This window comes from Sapajus apella, unplaced genomic scaffold (genome assembly GCF_009761245.1).
Source record: "Sapajus apella isolate SASKATOON/1434 unplaced genomic scaffold, GSC_monkey_1.0 scaffold1, whole genome shotgun sequence".
In the NCBI taxonomy this organism is placed as follows: domain Eukaryota; kingdom Metazoa; phylum Chordata; class Mammalia; order Primates; family Cebidae; genus Sapajus; species Sapajus apella.
This window is the reverse complement of record NW_022436941.1, coordinates 64,443,951-64,462,130: the sequence shown is the minus strand read 5'-3', so window position 1 is coordinate 64,462,130 and position 18,180 is coordinate 64,443,951. Positions and strand designations below refer to the sequence as shown.

The 18,180-nt window shown below is 34.5% G+C and overlaps 1 protein-coding gene across 6 annotated transcripts in view; it reads left to right on the top strand.

Moving 5' to 3' along the window:
* The window catches only part of POLK (DNA polymerase kappa), a 66,224-nt gene that overhangs the window by 36,779 nt on the left and 11,265 nt on the right, over positions 1-18,180 (top strand). For all 6 annotated transcript variants that reach the window (XM_032278092.1, XM_032278064.1, XM_032278083.1 and 3 more), the window contains 6 exons: positions 2,432-2,563; positions 5,748-5,901; positions 9,762-9,983; positions 11,474-11,598; positions 13,000-13,166; positions 15,678-15,710. In XM_032278092.1, the coding sequence (XP_032133983.1) occupies positions 2,432-2,563; positions 5,748-5,901; positions 9,762-9,983; positions 11,474-11,598; positions 13,000-13,166; positions 15,678-15,710 (833 nt within the window). The remainder of the gene's footprint in view (positions 1-2,431; positions 2,564-5,747; positions 5,902-9,761; positions 9,984-11,473; positions 11,599-12,999; positions 13,167-15,677; positions 15,711-18,180) is intronic.

The following is an 18,180-nucleotide window of genomic DNA, read 5'->3' as shown; positions in this document are numbered from 1 at the left end:
GCACTAAAAGAGCAGAGTTCAATAATTCAATGATCTGCAAAGCCTGAAATGATTACTATTTGGACTTTCACAGAAAAGAAAAGGTTTACCAACCCCATTTCTGGAATAACATATTTCATTAATATAGTACATTTAGAATGCAATTAAATTGTTTTTCCCATGACTTGGAACCTTTGCTTTTCTGATTATTGTATTGCTCTTCCTTTTTACCACTCTAACCTTAGAAGGTAAAAATGACCAGGATAGCTATCTGTGGCTGAAAATGAGTTGGGAATTAAAAGTAGCAACTGGAATAGATGGGTTTTGGTATTTGAAAAGTATTAGATAAACAAGAAGACTTTTTCCCTGTTCCTAACTCCTTCCCATGCCTTAGATAGCTATAAAACTAATTCTTACTGAGTTACGATTTTATTATAAAACTATAATCTGTTTTTTATGTCTGCCTCTATGAATATGCAGGCAACTGATAACTCTGATTCCAAAACACTGTTTTTTGAAAGGAAACTCCCCTTTCCTATAAATCATCAATAAATATTTGAAAAAATATATTTAATTTTATTAAAATATAACACTGTAAATTTATGTATGCTTATGTATGTATATATATACATTCAAACCTGCTGTAGCCATGTTAAAGCTAAACCAACTGCTTTTGAAATCTACAAAATATTTTCTTTCCTACAATTTCTGTCCTCCTAAAAATCAGTTATTGTTTCAAAATTACTATTTGTTATATTTAAACAAAGATTACCCCTTTTATATGTTGAACAAATAGGTTTCCCTTCTAGTGAGCATAATTTTTTGTCCTGTTAAACATTATTCCTACAGGTAAAATTCTTTTTGGTGAATTTGATAAATTTTTGAAATGTTCTAACTTGGCACTGAGAGTTGCAACTGAGACCCTATAGCAGTTATCTATTGCTGCATAACACACTCCCCCAGTATTTAGTGGACAGTCAAAATTTATTTGCTCATGATTCTGTAATTTGAGCAGAGTGCAATGGTGATGGCCCAACTCTATTCTATCTGGAGTTGGCTAGCCTCAATTTAACTGAGGCTAAAAAATTCAAGATAGCATCATTCACAGGTCTGGCACTAGGACTGAGGAGATTGGAATGGATTCCAGCCTTAGAACTTTCTCCATTGTTGCCTCATCATTTAGTAATCTACCCCAAAATATTTACAGTAGTTGCTGGATTACAAAAAGCAAAAGCCTTAGGTTTCAGAACTCAGTGTCACTATCCTCACATTATTTTCCTCTAACCAAGTCACAGGACAAGTCATGTGGCATAAGGAACTAGAACCCGCTTTGAAAAGAGTAACTATAAAGCACTATGGCTATGATCTACAATATACCACAAATCTAAAAGTTAGAGAAACTCTTATTTAAAAGTTTGTTTCTCCTCTCCTGTAGATCTAGCTTTTATATCAATTCTATTAAACTTATTTACTTAAGCATTGGTTTTGTTTCCAGCACTATCTGCATTTTCTGTTCCAGAACACTGACCAAGGATTAGTATAGTTTTGAGTACTATCAAGATGTTTTAATTGCCATTTGAAAATCATTATTGGAAAATTGATATTATTCTGAAATAATTCCTTCATTTGATTCTGTTTTGCATTTTTTGAAATTTCACTTGAGATTCCAAATAAGGATTCAATTTGTGATAGAATTCATTTTATAAATAGTATTGTGGTCTACCACATTCACATAGACTTTTGTCAGATGTCACCATCAACAGGATTTAATAAATAATATTCTCCTTTTTACTCTCATACTTTTGTAGTTCCATCTCCTAGTCAGAATGTTTTCAGCAGACAAGATAATTAAGCCTTAAGGAAAAAAACTTTAATTTCTAAACTTACTTTAAGCTTTAACCACTTCATTTTGGAGACAATTCGGCTGACCACATAGTAGACCTTTTATTTTCGTTCTAGATGAAAAATTTCCAAAATCCCAAATACAGCAAATTCCAAAAGTATACTATTATGCTGTACTATTACTTTGTATAATGTAACATCTATACATTTGTACTACACTATTATTTTATGACTATTCTTTGCTATTTACTATACTATTACTTTCATGTAATGTAACTCACTATCATCCAAACTTTGATATTTATTCTATTGCAAGTATGCCTTAAAACCAACGAAGTTTAGTTACTGGAAATATAAGAAAATCTTTTTATTAGCACAGTCTTGCATATACCTGGTATCACATTATAAATATAGGGATAGTAATGGGAGAGGGTCATGGTATCAAAATACCATGACAGAATAAGTCGAAACTTGGGTTAAAACAGTGGCCTATAAATGAAATGTCCTTGAATTGAAAATGCACATATTAATGTGTTTCTTATGAAAGCATTGATCAATATGCTCATTTAGGTTTGTATATTTTTTTTCCATGTGGTCAATTCTCTTTCAGACTACTTCAAATTACTGTGCAAGGAGGTTTGGTGTTCGTGCAGCTATGCCAGGATTTATTGCTAAGAGACTCTGCCCACAACTTATAATAGTGCCCCCAAACTTTGACAAATACCGAGCTGTGAGTAAAGAGGTAAGCTAATGTCTCATCCCTACTTTAGCCTTTCACTGATTTTCTGTCACCTGGAGAGTCAAGTTCAAGTGCCTTAGCACATCAGGATTTGGTCTTAGCTTATCCTTTCAGTCGAGCGTCCTACCACTTTTTCAGCTTGTATATTGAATGCTGAGCTGCATATAGTATCCAGAATACATCATTCTATTTCCCAATTCTTTACCTTTCCATGCAGTTTTCATTTGCTTAGAAAACTCTTCCCATTTCCTCAAACGTTGAACTGCCTTAATGACAATATAAAATTAAATTTAGCTATTTTTTCTTAATATACATTTTTTCTATAACCACATTTTATTTATAACCTACAGAATTTGCTCATCATTTAACTTCAACATATTTTCTGAGTAATTCTTTATTAATGTTGTTAAACAGTGACAAAATTCATGTATTTTGATTAGTCTATTTGCCCCACTATCATTTACTGTCTAAGAGACTGATAATTGAAAAGGGAGTAATCCATTGCTTCAGGAATGATCTTTGAAGTAGATCTGATTATTTACTAAAATTGCCAAACTGTCATATGTGAAAAACTGCCACTTTTAAAATTTTTTATGACAATTGGCCTTTCATGCAGTACTGGAATTTAATTTTTGAATTAAGATTTTAGATTGCTACATCAAATACTTTTAGACTGCTGTAGTAAAATGTGTTAAAGACTACTTTCTGAATAGAAACACTTAAAAAACTGTGGCCTAACACTTACTACTCTTTAGTTATGCCAGAGGTCTTTAAATTCACCCCTCTTACTTGTATTCCACCTCATTTTCCATAGAAGTGACACTATCCCAAGTTTAAAAACAGGTGTTTTTTTCTTTCCAAGGTGGTCTGTGACAGCAAGTGCTTTGTGCTTACCTCTGAAAGGGTGATGGACGAGAAGGGAGCACACTCATGTTTGGTTCCTGTTTATCTTTTTTATTGTATTCCTAATTAAAACGAGATAAAATGCTAATCATAAATATAGCCTTTTAAGAAGTTTTAAAAATCCTACAAAAATTTAGTAAGAAGGAGTGTTTTTTAAAGTTGTACTTTAACTCAGTAAAACTTCTGGCAGTATGCCAGTGAGAACCAAAGTACTTTTAGTCTGGTTACTTATGTAAGTCAGAGAACTCTTCACATTTGAGCAGGATCTAGCCAATTTATTTGCAGATAACAAACGAGTTCTTACGTGTAAATGAGCTGTGGAACAAATTTATCACTGACTTATGTTTACATTAATATTCATGACTTGGTTAGAAAGTTTAAGAAGACTGGGCTAGGTGGCTCACACCTGTAATCCCAGCACTTTGGGAGGCCAAGGCCATCCTGGCTAACACGGTGAAACCCTGTCTCTACTAAAAATACAAAAAAAAAAAAAAAAAAAAATTAGCCGGAGGTGTCATTCTAGCTAGTTGGGAGGCTGAGGCAGGAGAATCGGGAGGTGGAGATTGCAGTGAGCTGAGATTGCACCACTGAACCCCAGTCTGGGCAGCAGAGTGAGACTCCATCTCAAAAAAAAAAATTTTTTTCAGAAAAAACTCCTCCTTTCTTTTTTTGAGACAGGGTCTCACTCTGTAGCCCAGGCTGGAGTGCTGTGGCTCGATCATACCTCACTGTAACCTTAAACTCTGGAGCTAAAGCAATCCTCTGGCCTCAGCCTCCTGAGTAGCTAGAATGACAGGCATGCATCACCACACCCTCCTAATTTTAAAATATTTTGGCAGAGATAGGGTTTTCCTCTGTTGCTCAGGCTAGTCTTGAACTCCTGGTCTCAAAAAATTAACCAGCCTGGGCCTCCCAAAGTGCTGGGATTACAGGCATAAGCCACCGTGACCAGCTAGACATTTTTGTTCTATCTAAAATATTGGAGCTTTAAGTGCTTGATTTTTACTGGAATGTGACTGTTCTAATTCTTAAAGCAATATCCTATGTAAAGGAAGTTAATAAATACTCAAAAGTGTCTCTAGGGAGTACTTCTCATTCAGAATCTTAGTTGGCTGCCAGTTACAGACTTCCCAGAGTTTCATTTTCATTGGAAAGATTCTGTTTGAGCACATTATAACAAGAACAAAGCTAATTAAGGCACTCTGAGTAAAACTTGGCCAAGTTCGTATCACCATTTTCTAAAATACCTTTTGACTCAGATGTTCATAATTATATTAAGCTAAAAAGCTTTCTTTTTATAAAACAAGGAACAGTTTTCTTGTGATACAGTAGACAGTTTTAAAAGCTAAATGGAAGCATAACGTAATTCAGCAAATATGTTTTCTAATAGACATTTTTTTTGAGGCAGGCTCTCACTCTGTCACCAAGCTGGAAAATATGCATATTATTTTGAGAACCATTGCCTCCAATTATAGCTAATACTTCAGTGATTAGAAAAAAAAGTCATAGTTTTATGTAATAACACTATCTTATATAAAAAGCATTTCTGAATTGTAGCATCTATAATTCTAATATTTATATGTATTTCTTTTATCCTAAGATGTAACTCCAGACTGTTCCCCATCCTTTAAGGTAGTCGTGGAAGTACACTGCAGATTGGTCATTTTTCCCACTCAAGATCCTAATAAGTAATAGGAAATGGAAAAACATTTTTCTGTATGGATTCATGCATTAATTAACGTATGTAGTAAGTGAATTCATGCATTAATTAATGTATGTAGTAAGTGGAGTTTTATGTGCATGTTATAATTAGTTGAACTATTTCTAAAGCAATATAGTACCTTTACATGAGATTATTCCTTTTTAAAATGAACCAAAAACAAAAAAATGACAAAAGGTAGGAGGGAATACAATTCTGTCATTCCCACTTCAGCTTCTGACTAGCTACCTAAAACGTTAACCATTGTTTTGTATGTGCCTAGCAGATAATGTTGTCTGAGATTTATTTGAATTGCCTGCTATAACTAGATTGAGGTGGCTACATAGAGGTGGTATCAAATGAAGCTATTTCATGATCTTCTGCCTTCATGGTCTATTTTAATACAAAAGGAAATTTTGACAAATATTCCCTGGTAGTGGATTATTTATGCCTTAAATCCATGAGGATTGCAGGATTGTTACTGTAGTTGCAAACTAAGAATATTAACATTTCTTATCAGCTACATATGACAGAAGAAATTTGCTATCACAGTAAAATTTAAACTTTTTTTTGTTTCATTTGAAGGTTAAGGAAATACTTGCTGATTATGATCCCAATTTTATGGCCATGAGTCTTGATGAAGCCTACTTGAATATAACAAAGCACTTACAAGAAAGACAAAATTGGCCTGAGGATAAAAGAAGGTATTTCATCAAAATGGGAAACTCTGTAGAAAATGGTAAGCAACTTATTAAGACTATCAATCCAAGAAGCAGTGAAAAAAAAAAAAAAAAAGCATAACTCTTTGAGTTAACCCAGTTAATTTATTAGCCTGCATAGGTAGAAGGAATAGATATACCTTTATAAAAATGTAAAATCAGAAATTTAAAAAATACCAGTGGGTTTTCTGAGTTAAACATGTAGAATATCACATATAAACAAAATGTGATTGTTAAATCTCTAAGCTTAAGAGTCTGCAGAGTCCCTGAACAAAATAATTTTATAGCAGTTATTTTCCTAAAAAATGTTTAGATGGCATTGAAGCTGAGAAAGTTATCTGTTTAAGGTGGCCTTTTGTTGTTGTTAGAAAAGACTAGCCTCAAACATATCAAAACATAGGACGATTCTATTTTTCTTCATTGTCCTAATTTTCTATAATCTATTATAGCAATTATGACTGTTTTCAGTTCTGCCAAAATTAATGACTTTCCACTCCCTTCTTTGCCTTAGACTTTATAGTCTCAAGATTCCAGGGTTTTTTGTTTTTTTTTCTTAAATAATCCCTTTATTACCTATCTAAAAGCAATACCAAGAAACATGCAGATATTACACATACTGCTTACAACATTTTGTCAAAGGTATGATTATTTCACATTGTCTAAGATGTCTTGGACCCCTGAAGAAAGTTCACCTGGATGAAAAAGTGGCACAGAAGAGTTTGCTCACAACCCACAAGAACATTTCATGTGCACAACTCATTGCTTCAGAGGGGCCAGGCAGTGTTAGGGAAAGCTGTTTGTAACTTTCCCTGAAGCAAAAATGGTAGATCCAAAATGACATTAATCTTAACTCTCTCACTTTGTGACTCACATAATTTGGAGCAAGTTTAATATGGGCATCAAATCACAACTTTATTACCTTATTTAAAGGCCTAAGGGATAGGTCTCTCTTTTCTTTTATTAGGAACATTAAAATAATCATTATTTCTGGACACAGAGGCATAGAGCAAAGGTTTCCCTTATTTAGTATAACTTTATTGTTTGAGGATGTAGTGCGTAAAGCCTGATGTCAGTCACTTTGCGTAAAATCTTAGTTTATTAATTCCTTACTTTCATAAGAGAATGAGGGAAAATCATTAAATAATTATGTCAAAGCATCCCCTGAGGGCCTCCCATAATAATTACTTGCATGATATGTTTTAAAATTTTTACATTGGGATTAAAGTAAATGTTTTCATTTTCCACTACTGTTCTTCTTGTTTTTTTTTGTTTGTTTGTTTTTTGTTTTTGTTTTTGTTTTTGAGACAGAGTCTCATTCTGTTGCCCAGGCTGGAGTGCAGTGGTGCAGTCTCGTCTCACTGCAAACCCCACCTCCCAGGTTCAAGCAGCTCTCCTGCCTCAGCCTTCTGGGTAGCTAAGAATACAGGCGCCTGCCACCATGCCTGGCGAATTTTTTGTATTTTTCATAGAGGCGAATTTTCACAATGTTAGCAAGGCTGGTCTCGAATTCCTGAACTTATGATCCACCTGCCTCAGCCTCCCAAAGTGCAGGGATCACAGGCTTGAGCCACCATACCTGGCCTACTAATGTTCTTTTCATTTATTATAATGTCCAAAGTCACTATGAGTATGTGAATTTTTCATATCTATTGCTTTTAACATATTTACTTGTATAGTGCCTCTTCATGTATTTTCGTATTCTCAAGCAATTGAAATAGTTTAACTTTTCTTCTCATGTATAAATCCCTGTGGGCTGGCCTGTGGGCTGGGCTTTCAGGCATTTCTGACCTCACATTATGCCATGGGAAATTGTCAATAGTGCATTGGAACTATGGCAGGCAATTGATATATCTTCCTCTAAAGTTGTCTAAAGATATCTCTAAAGTTCAAGACATTTTCTGCTGTTTCCCTGTTTTCTAGAAGGTGTTTGTCTTTGGAAGTGTATTGCTTACTACCATCTATCTCTACATACAAATAAAATAATAATTTTAAAAATATTTACTCTGCCATCTAAATCTGGGTGGTGAGTGCCAGACAATATAAGAAACTGAAATAGCATACACTTTTTAGCACGTGTCGTCCAGAAGGCTTGCTTTAATCCTATTGTTATATTCTGATTACCTCAGTTATGGGGATTATAAAGATATTTCTGTCAGAAAGCAAATAAGAAACTACTTCAGCAGTTAGTTACACAGCCAGGCCTCACAGAAAAGTTGAGTGTAGTTCAGATTGAACAGGTACCTGAACATTCTGTAGAAGCTCTGATAATGTACCAGAAGGCGGCATTCTTTGCTTCCTGCTGTATAGTTCTGCTCTCACAGTGATTCACCTGAGGGCAGGGTGGTAGAGGAAAGAGGTATAAAACATGGCATAAAAAAGGCTGCAGAGGGTGTTTATGAATGTGACACATAAACTTGGTTTGCAGTTTTTCTGTAGCTCTCTTTACCTTAACTTCTACCCATCCAGATGGGGAAAGAGCTCCAGGTAGATAACATTTCAACTGTTCCACAGTCTTTTTTTTTTTTTGAAATGGAGTCTCACTCTGCCACCAAGGCTGGAGTGCAGTGGCATGATCTCAGCTCACTGCACCCTCCACCTCCTGGGTTGAAGTGATTCTCCTGCCCCAGCCTCACAAACAGCTGGGATTACAGGTGTGTGCCACCATGCTCGTTTTTGCGCTTTTAGTAGAAATACGGTTTCACTACGTTAGCCAGACTGGTCTCGAACTCCTGACCTCAAGTGATCCCCCTGCCTCAGCCTCCCAAAGTGCTGAGATTACAGTTATGAGCCACCTTACCTGGCCTGTTTTCCCTCTGAATTGCTCTACATTTTAAAACCAGCATATTTAAAAATGACAGGAACTGAAGCACATAAATAACAGCTAATGTAAGTTTGAAAAATAAGGCTTATTGGTGAGGCAAGATAATTCACATTTATAATCCTAGCACTTGAGGGGGCTAAGGCAAGAGGATCAGTTGAGCCGAGGAGTTCAAGACCACCCTGGGCAAGATTATGAAATCCCATCTTTATTTACCAGAAAATTATAAAGTTAGCTAGGTGTGATGGCTTGTGCCTTTAGTCCCAAATACAGTCCAGCCTGGGCAAGAGAGAGACCCTGTCTAAAAAAAAAAAAAAAAAAAAGAGGAGAGAAAGAAAATAAGGCTTATTATGTATGTGCCCTGGGAATTTGGAAAATGTCTGACTGAATTAACATCTATGACTTAACTCACACTGCATATTTTAAATTTTAGTTAATCTGATGTCTTTGGTATTTATTTTATATTATCTTTATTATATTTTCTTTAAATTTTTTTCCTAAATAGCCAAGTTCATTTTTCAAGTAATATACATTCATATGCATCTTGAAACTAGAAATTTAATTTTTGTTTCTGCATTTGCCTTAATTTGGAAAATGTTTACATGTAATAAAATTGTGAGACAGGATCAGAAAGCTTTGTTGCTAACCTTGGTTGTTATAAATACATTTAAACTGTATTTCTTCTACATTAAGCCCAGAAAAATAGGCTTTAATGGATTTGTTCATGGAGACATTTTTAGTATAAGTATAGATTTAAGTGTATTTTACAGTCCACTTATGAAAAATATAAGTATAATGAGGTAATAACTAGATTGGTATTTTTGCTTTGTAATAATAGTTTATAGCCTAGTAATAATAACATCTCTTTTTCTTAAACTGGGGATTATTCAATCAGACCTTAAGAATTTGTATATTTAGATAAGCATAACTTTCAGAGGTAGTTTCTGTTGATTTCGAATTTGCCCTTAGTCAAAGTGATACTTTATAAATAAGCAAATCAAAATTTTAAAAGTATATACTTCTTAAAACAAAGATGAGTTACTCTTCCTGTTTATGATTTAGATAATCCAGGAAAGGAAGTTAATAAACTGAGTGAGCATGAACGATCCATCTCTCCGCTACTTTTTGAAGAGAGTCCTCCTGATTTGCAGCCCCCAGGAGATGAAGAACAAAACAATCCTCAAATACTCCAAAACTCAGTTGTTTTTGGAACATCAGCCGAGGAAGTGGTAAAGGAAATTCGTTTCAGAATCAAGCAAAAAACAACACTGACAGCCAGTGCAGGTATTTAAAAGGATATTGGTGGCCACTATAGTTAGAATTTTCAGACTGGCTAATTCAAGTGTAATTTTAGTAGTTTCTCATTCATTTTACTTATCTAGTTGGTTCAACTTCTAACAACTTTACCTATTCAGAATTGCTGTGAACCTAGTAAGTAAATTGTAATTAAGCAGATTATGAGCCTGAAGAAGAAAAAAAAAAGATTATATATTTCATATAGCTATCTCTTTTTAAGGACAAAATATATTTTTATTGGTTTTACATGTAATACTTGATTATTAGTTTGCCTTGGGAGACTTCAGTCCTTCCACGATTACACTGCAGGAGAGAACCCAGATGGCCACAAGGTAGGAGACAAAAGAAATACCAACTAGCAACATAGCAATCCAGGACCATGTGGTAAAAGGAAAAACAAGTTTACATATGCTGATAATCCATGAGGCCATCACTGTCTCTTAGCATAATAAATGTTATTCATCATGAGGACCCTGAACTATCTTGTAAAAGCCATATTGTGATTAGGTAAATCTTTTTTTCTATATCAAAGCATGTGAATAAATAATGCATCTTAGGAAGGTGTATATAACAATTGAAATGAACTGTTTAATGAATATATTTGAATGTACCCATTTCAAATTATCTTAATCAGGACTCCCAGAAATTATAAAACATCTTTCTGAAAAATAGTAATTTGTTTTGTGAATAACGTAAAAAGGATGCACCAATCTAATTATCATTATTTTAAATATACTGCAGCCCAGAATCTTTGATTTTTTCCTTTATGTGGATAATCTATGCAGAAGACCTTTTCAGAGAGTAAATATCCATCCTAAATTATATCTGGATCTTTTCTGAGAAGTGGATACAGAACCACTATAAAAACAATCTGGGCCAGGCGTGTTGGCTTACACCTACAATCCCAGCACATTGGAAGGCCAAGGCGGGTGGATCACTTGAGGTCAGGAGTTCAAGACCAGCCTGACCAATATAGTGAGACTCTGTCTCAACTAAAAATATAGAAATTAGCTGGGTGTACTCAGGAGGCTGAGACAGGAGAATCACTTGAACCCAGGAGGTGGAGGTTGAAGTGAGCCAAGATCGCGCCACTGCACTCCAGTTTGGGCAACCGAGTGAGACTCCATCTGAAAAAAAAAACAAAAACAAAATCTGTATTCCCACTAAAAGTAGTAAGTAAACTAATAATAACACTTAATATTGCTCAGCTCAGAAATTACTCTTACATTTTAAAATATCATGGAGAACTAAATATTCCTCATTTTTGCTGCCACAGTAACTAACACAATCTCTTTTTCTAAAACCATATAGCAGGCTCTGGGGAAGTAAGGTAGATGGTAATCAAATGTTATTCTTAAAGTAGCAGTACAAATCATTTGAGATTTTTTGCAATTAACATTTTTTTCTGTTTTGTTATTGCATATTTAAAAATCATACATATCAACTTCTTTGAGTTATCCGAGTATTCTTCTTTTAAGGCATTGCCCCAAATACAATGTTAGCAAAAGTATGCAGTGATAAGAATAAACCAAATGGACAATACCAAATTCTCCCCGATAGACAAGCTGTGATGGACTTCATCAAGGATTTACCCATTAGAAAGGTAAGATTTTATATAAACTTTTTCATCTATATACGTACGCCAAATTCTGAAGAGATAACTATGTAGACCAATAGTTAATCATTCTTTGCTAAAAAGTTTTAAAACAATAGATAACAAGCAAGAAGTATAATGGGTGATTGAATTTGGACTTGAAGAAATGTTTCTATGAAACCTTAAAAGTGAGATTTAGTGTATATTTCCTATAAATTTTTAAGAAAGTAATAATCACAGTTTTTTAAATGAACTCCTGCCAAGCAGAAGGGAAATTAAAATAACATTTGTAACAGTCCTTTCATCTGTAACTTAGTGCTAGCTTAGTTCTAAAGTCCAGATTGCTGCTAGATTAATGGGCATGATGCTTCAAAGATATTTAGAATTTTAATTGTTGTTGACAAAGAATAAACCAAAATACTTCACCATTTTAAAAATGGTAAAATTATCCCTCAGGGCTTCCAAAAAAGTGTATACCTTATTTTTTTTTTTAAAGCTTCTATATTATTTTTTAAAGCTTCTAGATTTTTCTGAGTACATACATTTTTTTTTCCAATAATTGCACTACACACTACTGTATATGATGTTCTAGGATTTGCTTTTCTCATTCAACATAATGTACATGAATGAATTTAAATATTTTTCCCATGCTCAGTATGTAACATATAATGATTACTGACTAGTATATGTAAGGCGTAGCTGCAAAGCAGTGTTTTCCAATGTGTTTTTCAAGTATGAATATGTATTCTCTTTAAAAAGGTTCTGGGGTCAAATACCTTTGGGTGTGTCACACACTGTTGTCATGTCACTATGCATATTAATATATTAAAGATTCATAAATCTTGCAATTAAAAGCTTCACTTAAATTTGTTAGTCCCACCATTCCCCAAGTTTATATGACCACAATACTCCTTTTTTAAGCCTTTTGAAATTCCATGAAAAGCTAGTTTAGTAAATGTGGTGAAAAGTAATTAAAGCAGTTTTCTTGCATGACTTGTGAAGATGATAGGCACATTAATCATACCTTTAATCAATTATAAAAGGTATAATGAGCACTTTGGGAGGCCGAGGTGGGTGGATCACCTGAGGTCAGGAGTTCGAGACCAGCCTGTCCAACGTGGAGAAACCTCGTCTCTACTAAAAATGCAAAATTAGCCAGGTGTGCTGGTGCATGCCTGTAATCCCAGCTAATCGGGAGGCTGAGGCAGGAGAATCATTTGAACGCAGGACGTGGAGGTTTCGGGGTTTCGGTGAGCCAAGACTGTGCCATTGCCCTCCAGCCTGGGCAACAAGAGCGAGACTCAATCTCAAAAAAAAAAAAAAAAAAAAAAAAAAGCATAATGAGATTATAATCTCAATTTTTAGCTCACCTTTAAAATCTATTAATAATAAATATTGATTCTTTTCTAGGTTTCTGGAATAGGAAAAGTTACAGAAAAAATGTTAAAGGCCCTTGGAATTATTACATGCACAGAACTTTACCAACAGAGGGCATTGCTTTCTCTCCTTTTCTCTGAAACATCTTGGCATTATTTCCTTCATATCTCTTTGGGTCTAGGCTCAACACACCTGACAAGGTATCTATATGTATTGTCATTATGTTTTTTCTTTAGCATTTACTGCAATATCAGTTTTAACCATTGATATGAGGCTATATGGATAACATGTTTTAAAATTCTTTTAGGCTAGTTTAATTCAGAATATAATGTTTGAATTAGAGTCAACAGATTGGATGTAGGAGAAAGGGAAAAGAAGAATGAAGAATCACTCCTAGGTTGTTGGCTTAAGCATTGGGTAGAGAGACAAGAGGAATGATAGCTACTTTCTTTTTTATCCTACCTTGTTCTTTGTTCAGAACCTAAGAGGAGGCTGGGCACGGTGGCTCACGCCTATAATCCCAGCACTTGTGGGAGGCCGAGGCAGGCAGATCATGAGGCATGAGGTCAAGAGATAGATACCATCCTGGCCAACATGGTGAAACCCCGTCTCTACTAAAAATACAAAAATTGGCTGGGCATGGTGGTGGGCACCTGTAGTTCCACAGCTACTAGGGAGGCTGAGGCAGGAGAATCACTTGAACCTAGGAGGTGGAGGTTGCAGTAAGCTGAGATTGCGCCACTGTACTCCAGCCTAGTGACAGAGCAAGACTTCATCTAAAAAAAAAACAAAAACAAACAAAAAAAACCAGAACCTAAGAGGAATGCCAGTAGTCAGGTTGTTCATCCTGGCGACAGAGCAAGACTCCATCTCAAAAAAAAAAAAAAAAGAAAAGAAAAAGAAAAAAAAACAGAACCTAAGAGTAGTTAGGTTGTTGTGGAAAGAAAGATGGCCATATTCCATAATACACACTTTAATAAAGGAAGGAGATATGATGATTCTTTGAAAGCCTTAAACCACATTTCTTTGGTTTTCCAAATTTGTAAATGATTCATTCATTCAGTACTGAGAATTTTGTGTTAGGTACTATTCCAGGCACTATGGATAACAGCAGCAAATAGGCGTTTGCTGCCTTCATGGAGTTTACAGACTAGTGTGAGAGATAGAATATAACCAAATAAACAAATGAAGAAAGTAAAGCAGAGTGAGGGCATAGAAAATGACTTGGGGGTAAGTGTGAGGGATGGCAACCATCATCCAAAGGGAGAGAGACCTGTGGGAGCCAGTCATGCAAAGGCTGAAAGAGGGAACAGCTAGGGGAAATACCCTGGGTTTTCTTCCCTGCCACTCTTTTATCTAGGTCTTAAAAAGAGGACCTCTAGAGAGAGAAGGTAAATTGCTGGGAGGATAGGTGAGAAGAAGGGAATTTTGAAAGACTGGGAATCATGGAAGTCAACACTGGGTACTATTTTGACAATTTTGTCATTGTCTTGTCAGACTGTCCTCAAAATGACTCCTTTATATTCTTGTGTTTAAACTAAAGGACAACAATAAAAATCAATGGGGATGCATATAAAATTGATTGACCAATTAAACCTACTAAATTTTACAGAGATTGCAAGGCTTGTTGTAATACTTTACTCATCTCTTCCTGCTCTTCAATCTTTTGAGTCCATAGTTAGCTGACTTTGATCTTCAGTGGACATAATGAAAGATAAAGATGTCACAGCACTATAAGTAATTATATTAGAAGATAACAGGAAATAAAACTTTATTTTTAATCTAAATTTTTTTTATTTCCATAGTGCTTGAAAACAATATAGTTCTGATTTAATATAACATATATTAACTTGTGGTATTTAGAGATGCAGGTAAGGCTTTTACATGAAATTCATAGGTAATTTATAATAATATATCAAGCCTGCCTTTCCCTCTGTCCGTATTCTCTATTCCCTTACTTTGCTTTGCTTTTTAATCTGAGTACTTCTCCCCTTCTATCTATTCCGTATTTACTACTATATTTGTTTATCTGTCTCTCTTCAGTGGGATATATGTAAGTTTCCTTAGGGCAAGTACTTGGTCTGTTTTCTTCATTACTATATCCTCAAGTTCTAGAACAGTGCTTGAATCATAATAGATTCACTAAATGTTTGGAAAATGAGTACTCTACATGTAATTTCAACTTTTTGGTTTTAACTAGTCCTGTCGAGCAGCTGGAATACAGCCAAACCACGTAGTTCAGATTCCCAGTCTTCATCCTATAGTCTGTATCAAATTCTGACTGAGGTTCTCTAGAGTGGTATAAATGAATAATGAATGGGGTATGGGAGAAATAAGTTAATATACTAGACCAAAAACTAGATAAATGATTTTAAATTTTTAAAAATTTAATTGTATTCTGTAACTGGAAGATACTACATTACCACTTCCTATTTGTTTTTATAGCTTGTGGTTTTTGATAGGTTTTTAATAGAAGCAATTTCTAATATCTACCTATTTTCAAGTTTGTTCTCTTCATTAGATATAGACTTGATTAGCATCTTACCTATGTATGTTCTTTGTTTATTTTTGGATAAAAAACACTTTTTCATGAAGTATAAATTTTAATAAAAAATTTGAGATCTCTAAAAGGTAATTGATGGTTAAATCCTCTTGGTTAACTAAAAAAACTCAGTCTTTGAAAAATAAAGACTTTTTTTTTTCATTTTAAGGGATGGAGAGAGGAAGAGTATGAGCGTTGAAAGGTAATGTTTTGTTAATTATTGTTAATTGTGCATAATTCATGTTATTTTACTAATTTTAAATTGATTTTTAATATCACTGAAATAAGGAATCTATTTGCAAATTACTATAACCATTTTTAGTAGTTTACACTCCCTGAAGTAAATGCCTTAGTATAAGACTATTATTTTTAGTTGCTATAATCTCAAAAATAAACTTCAGCTATTTTTTTAATGTTGGTTTTTAATCCTTAGTGAAAACAAAGCATTTTAGAATTTCATATTTTAATTTCTAGCTTGTTTATAAGGACAATTGAGTATTTACTTAGGAAATTTAAGAAGTAACAATGGTAATTCTTCCTAAAATTCTTTCAATATTGGTGATTAAGCAGAAGCTTAATCACATAGTAAAGTATTACTATTGAAAGAAAGCTTAAAGATGATCTAGTTTAGTGGTTCACAATCCTGTTGGAAAACCAAAGAAAATCTTGATGGAAACTAGTACTATTTGGGGAAATAAGTAATTGTTTGAAATGTCCCTCAATTATCTTCTCAAAGTAGCAAGGTTCATTCCACTGAGACATTTAAGAAACACTGACCTAGGGCCCAGCAAGGTGGCTCATGCCTATAATCCCAGCACTTTGGGAAGCAGAGGCAGGCAGAACACTTGAGGCCAGGAGTTTGAGACCAGCCTGGCCAATGTGGCAAAACCTTGTATCTACTAAAAATACAAAAATCAGCTGGGCATGGTGGCTCAAACCTGTAATCCCAGCTACTTGGGTGACTGAGGCTCGGGAATTGCTTGAACCTGGGAGGTGGAATTTGCAGTGAGCCAAGATGGCACCACTCCACTCCAGCCTGGGCAACAGAGTGAGACTCTGTCTCAAAACCAAAACAAGACAAAACACTGACCTAGTCAAGGTGTGTTCATATTTCACATATATTGTTTGTGGTCAGAAAAGCGAAATAACTTTTACAAGACAACACAGTAAATGGATTTGATAAAAATTGCTATTTTAGGTTTCGGTCCATGTGAAAGCAATCAAAGAGAGAGAAAAAAGCATCCAAAAGCAAAATAGTATTGTCCTATTAATAAAATGCTCTGCCATTTTGTCTGTTATTGAGGACGCTATTTGATATACAGGAATGTGTTCTCCACTGTTTTTCTGGAAACTGTCTCTCCTTGCTCTTTTTTAAAATGGGCCATATAACATCAAATTTGGTATGAAGTTGGAGCAAAGGAGGTTGCAATTTATTTACACACTTCTTTAATATAGAAAGAGCTCTTATAATCAATAAAAAAGAGACAGTAAGCCAATACAAAAAATGAACAAAGGTCTGATTAACTAATAGAAAAGAAAATACAAATGGCTCTTAAAACAAGTGAAAATATTGCCATTTTTATTTATAATTAAAAAAATGCAGATTGAAAGTTCTCTCAGATACCTTTCTTTCACTGGTTGGCCAAGATTCTAACCTACTTTATTGGCAAGACTGTGGGAGTAAAAATGTATAAACTTTAGAGGGAAGAGTACATTAGGTTTTTTATTGCCATTATAACAAATTTCTACAAATTTAGTGGCTTAAAACAACACAAATTTATTCTCTGTCATTCTGAAAGTCAGTGGTTCTAAAGTTAATGTGTTGGTAGAGCTCCGTTTCTTCTAGAAGCTCTGGAGGAGAGTCCATTTCTTTATGAAAATCTTCTAGAGGCCACCGGCATTCCTTAACTCATAGCCTCAGCAACTTCTTTATCTGACTCTAACCCTCCTGCCTCCTTCTTATAAGGACCCTTGGGATTACATTGGGCACAGCTGGACATTCCAGAGTAATCTCTCTCGATCAGAATTTAATCACCATCTGCTAAATCCCTTTTGTCATGTAAGGTACTAGGTTCACAGATTCCAGGGATTAGGATTTGAACATCTTTAGGGACCATTATCTGGTTTACCACAGGGGGTAAGAAATTTGATAATATATATCAAAATCACAGATACACATGTACTTTGATGCCATAATTCTTTTACTAAGAATTAATTCCACAGATGTAGTCACCTGTCATTTTACATATACACAGGGTTACTCATTGCATCTTTTATGATAGAAAAAACTTGAATATCCATGAATAGAGAATTGGTTAAATTACCTGATATATTTAAATTAGAATATTATGCTACTGTATAAAAATGAGGAAATCATTTACTCATGGGGAACTCTTACCAAGATAAATTAAGAAAAGCAGGGTACTAAACAATATCTAAAATTCTACTGTTAATATAAAAAAATAAGGGGGAAATGTCATGTTGTTTGCATATACATATGTGGGATATTTCTAAGGAATTCATAAGAATAAGAAGCTGACACATTGATTGTCACTAGGGAAGAGAACTGAGTAGCTGAGGACAAGGTTAAAAGTAGAAAGGGAACTCTTTTCTGATGGGTCACTTGCCCAGGGTCCATGCTCATCATTCTCGCCTCTTTCTATTATCCTCTT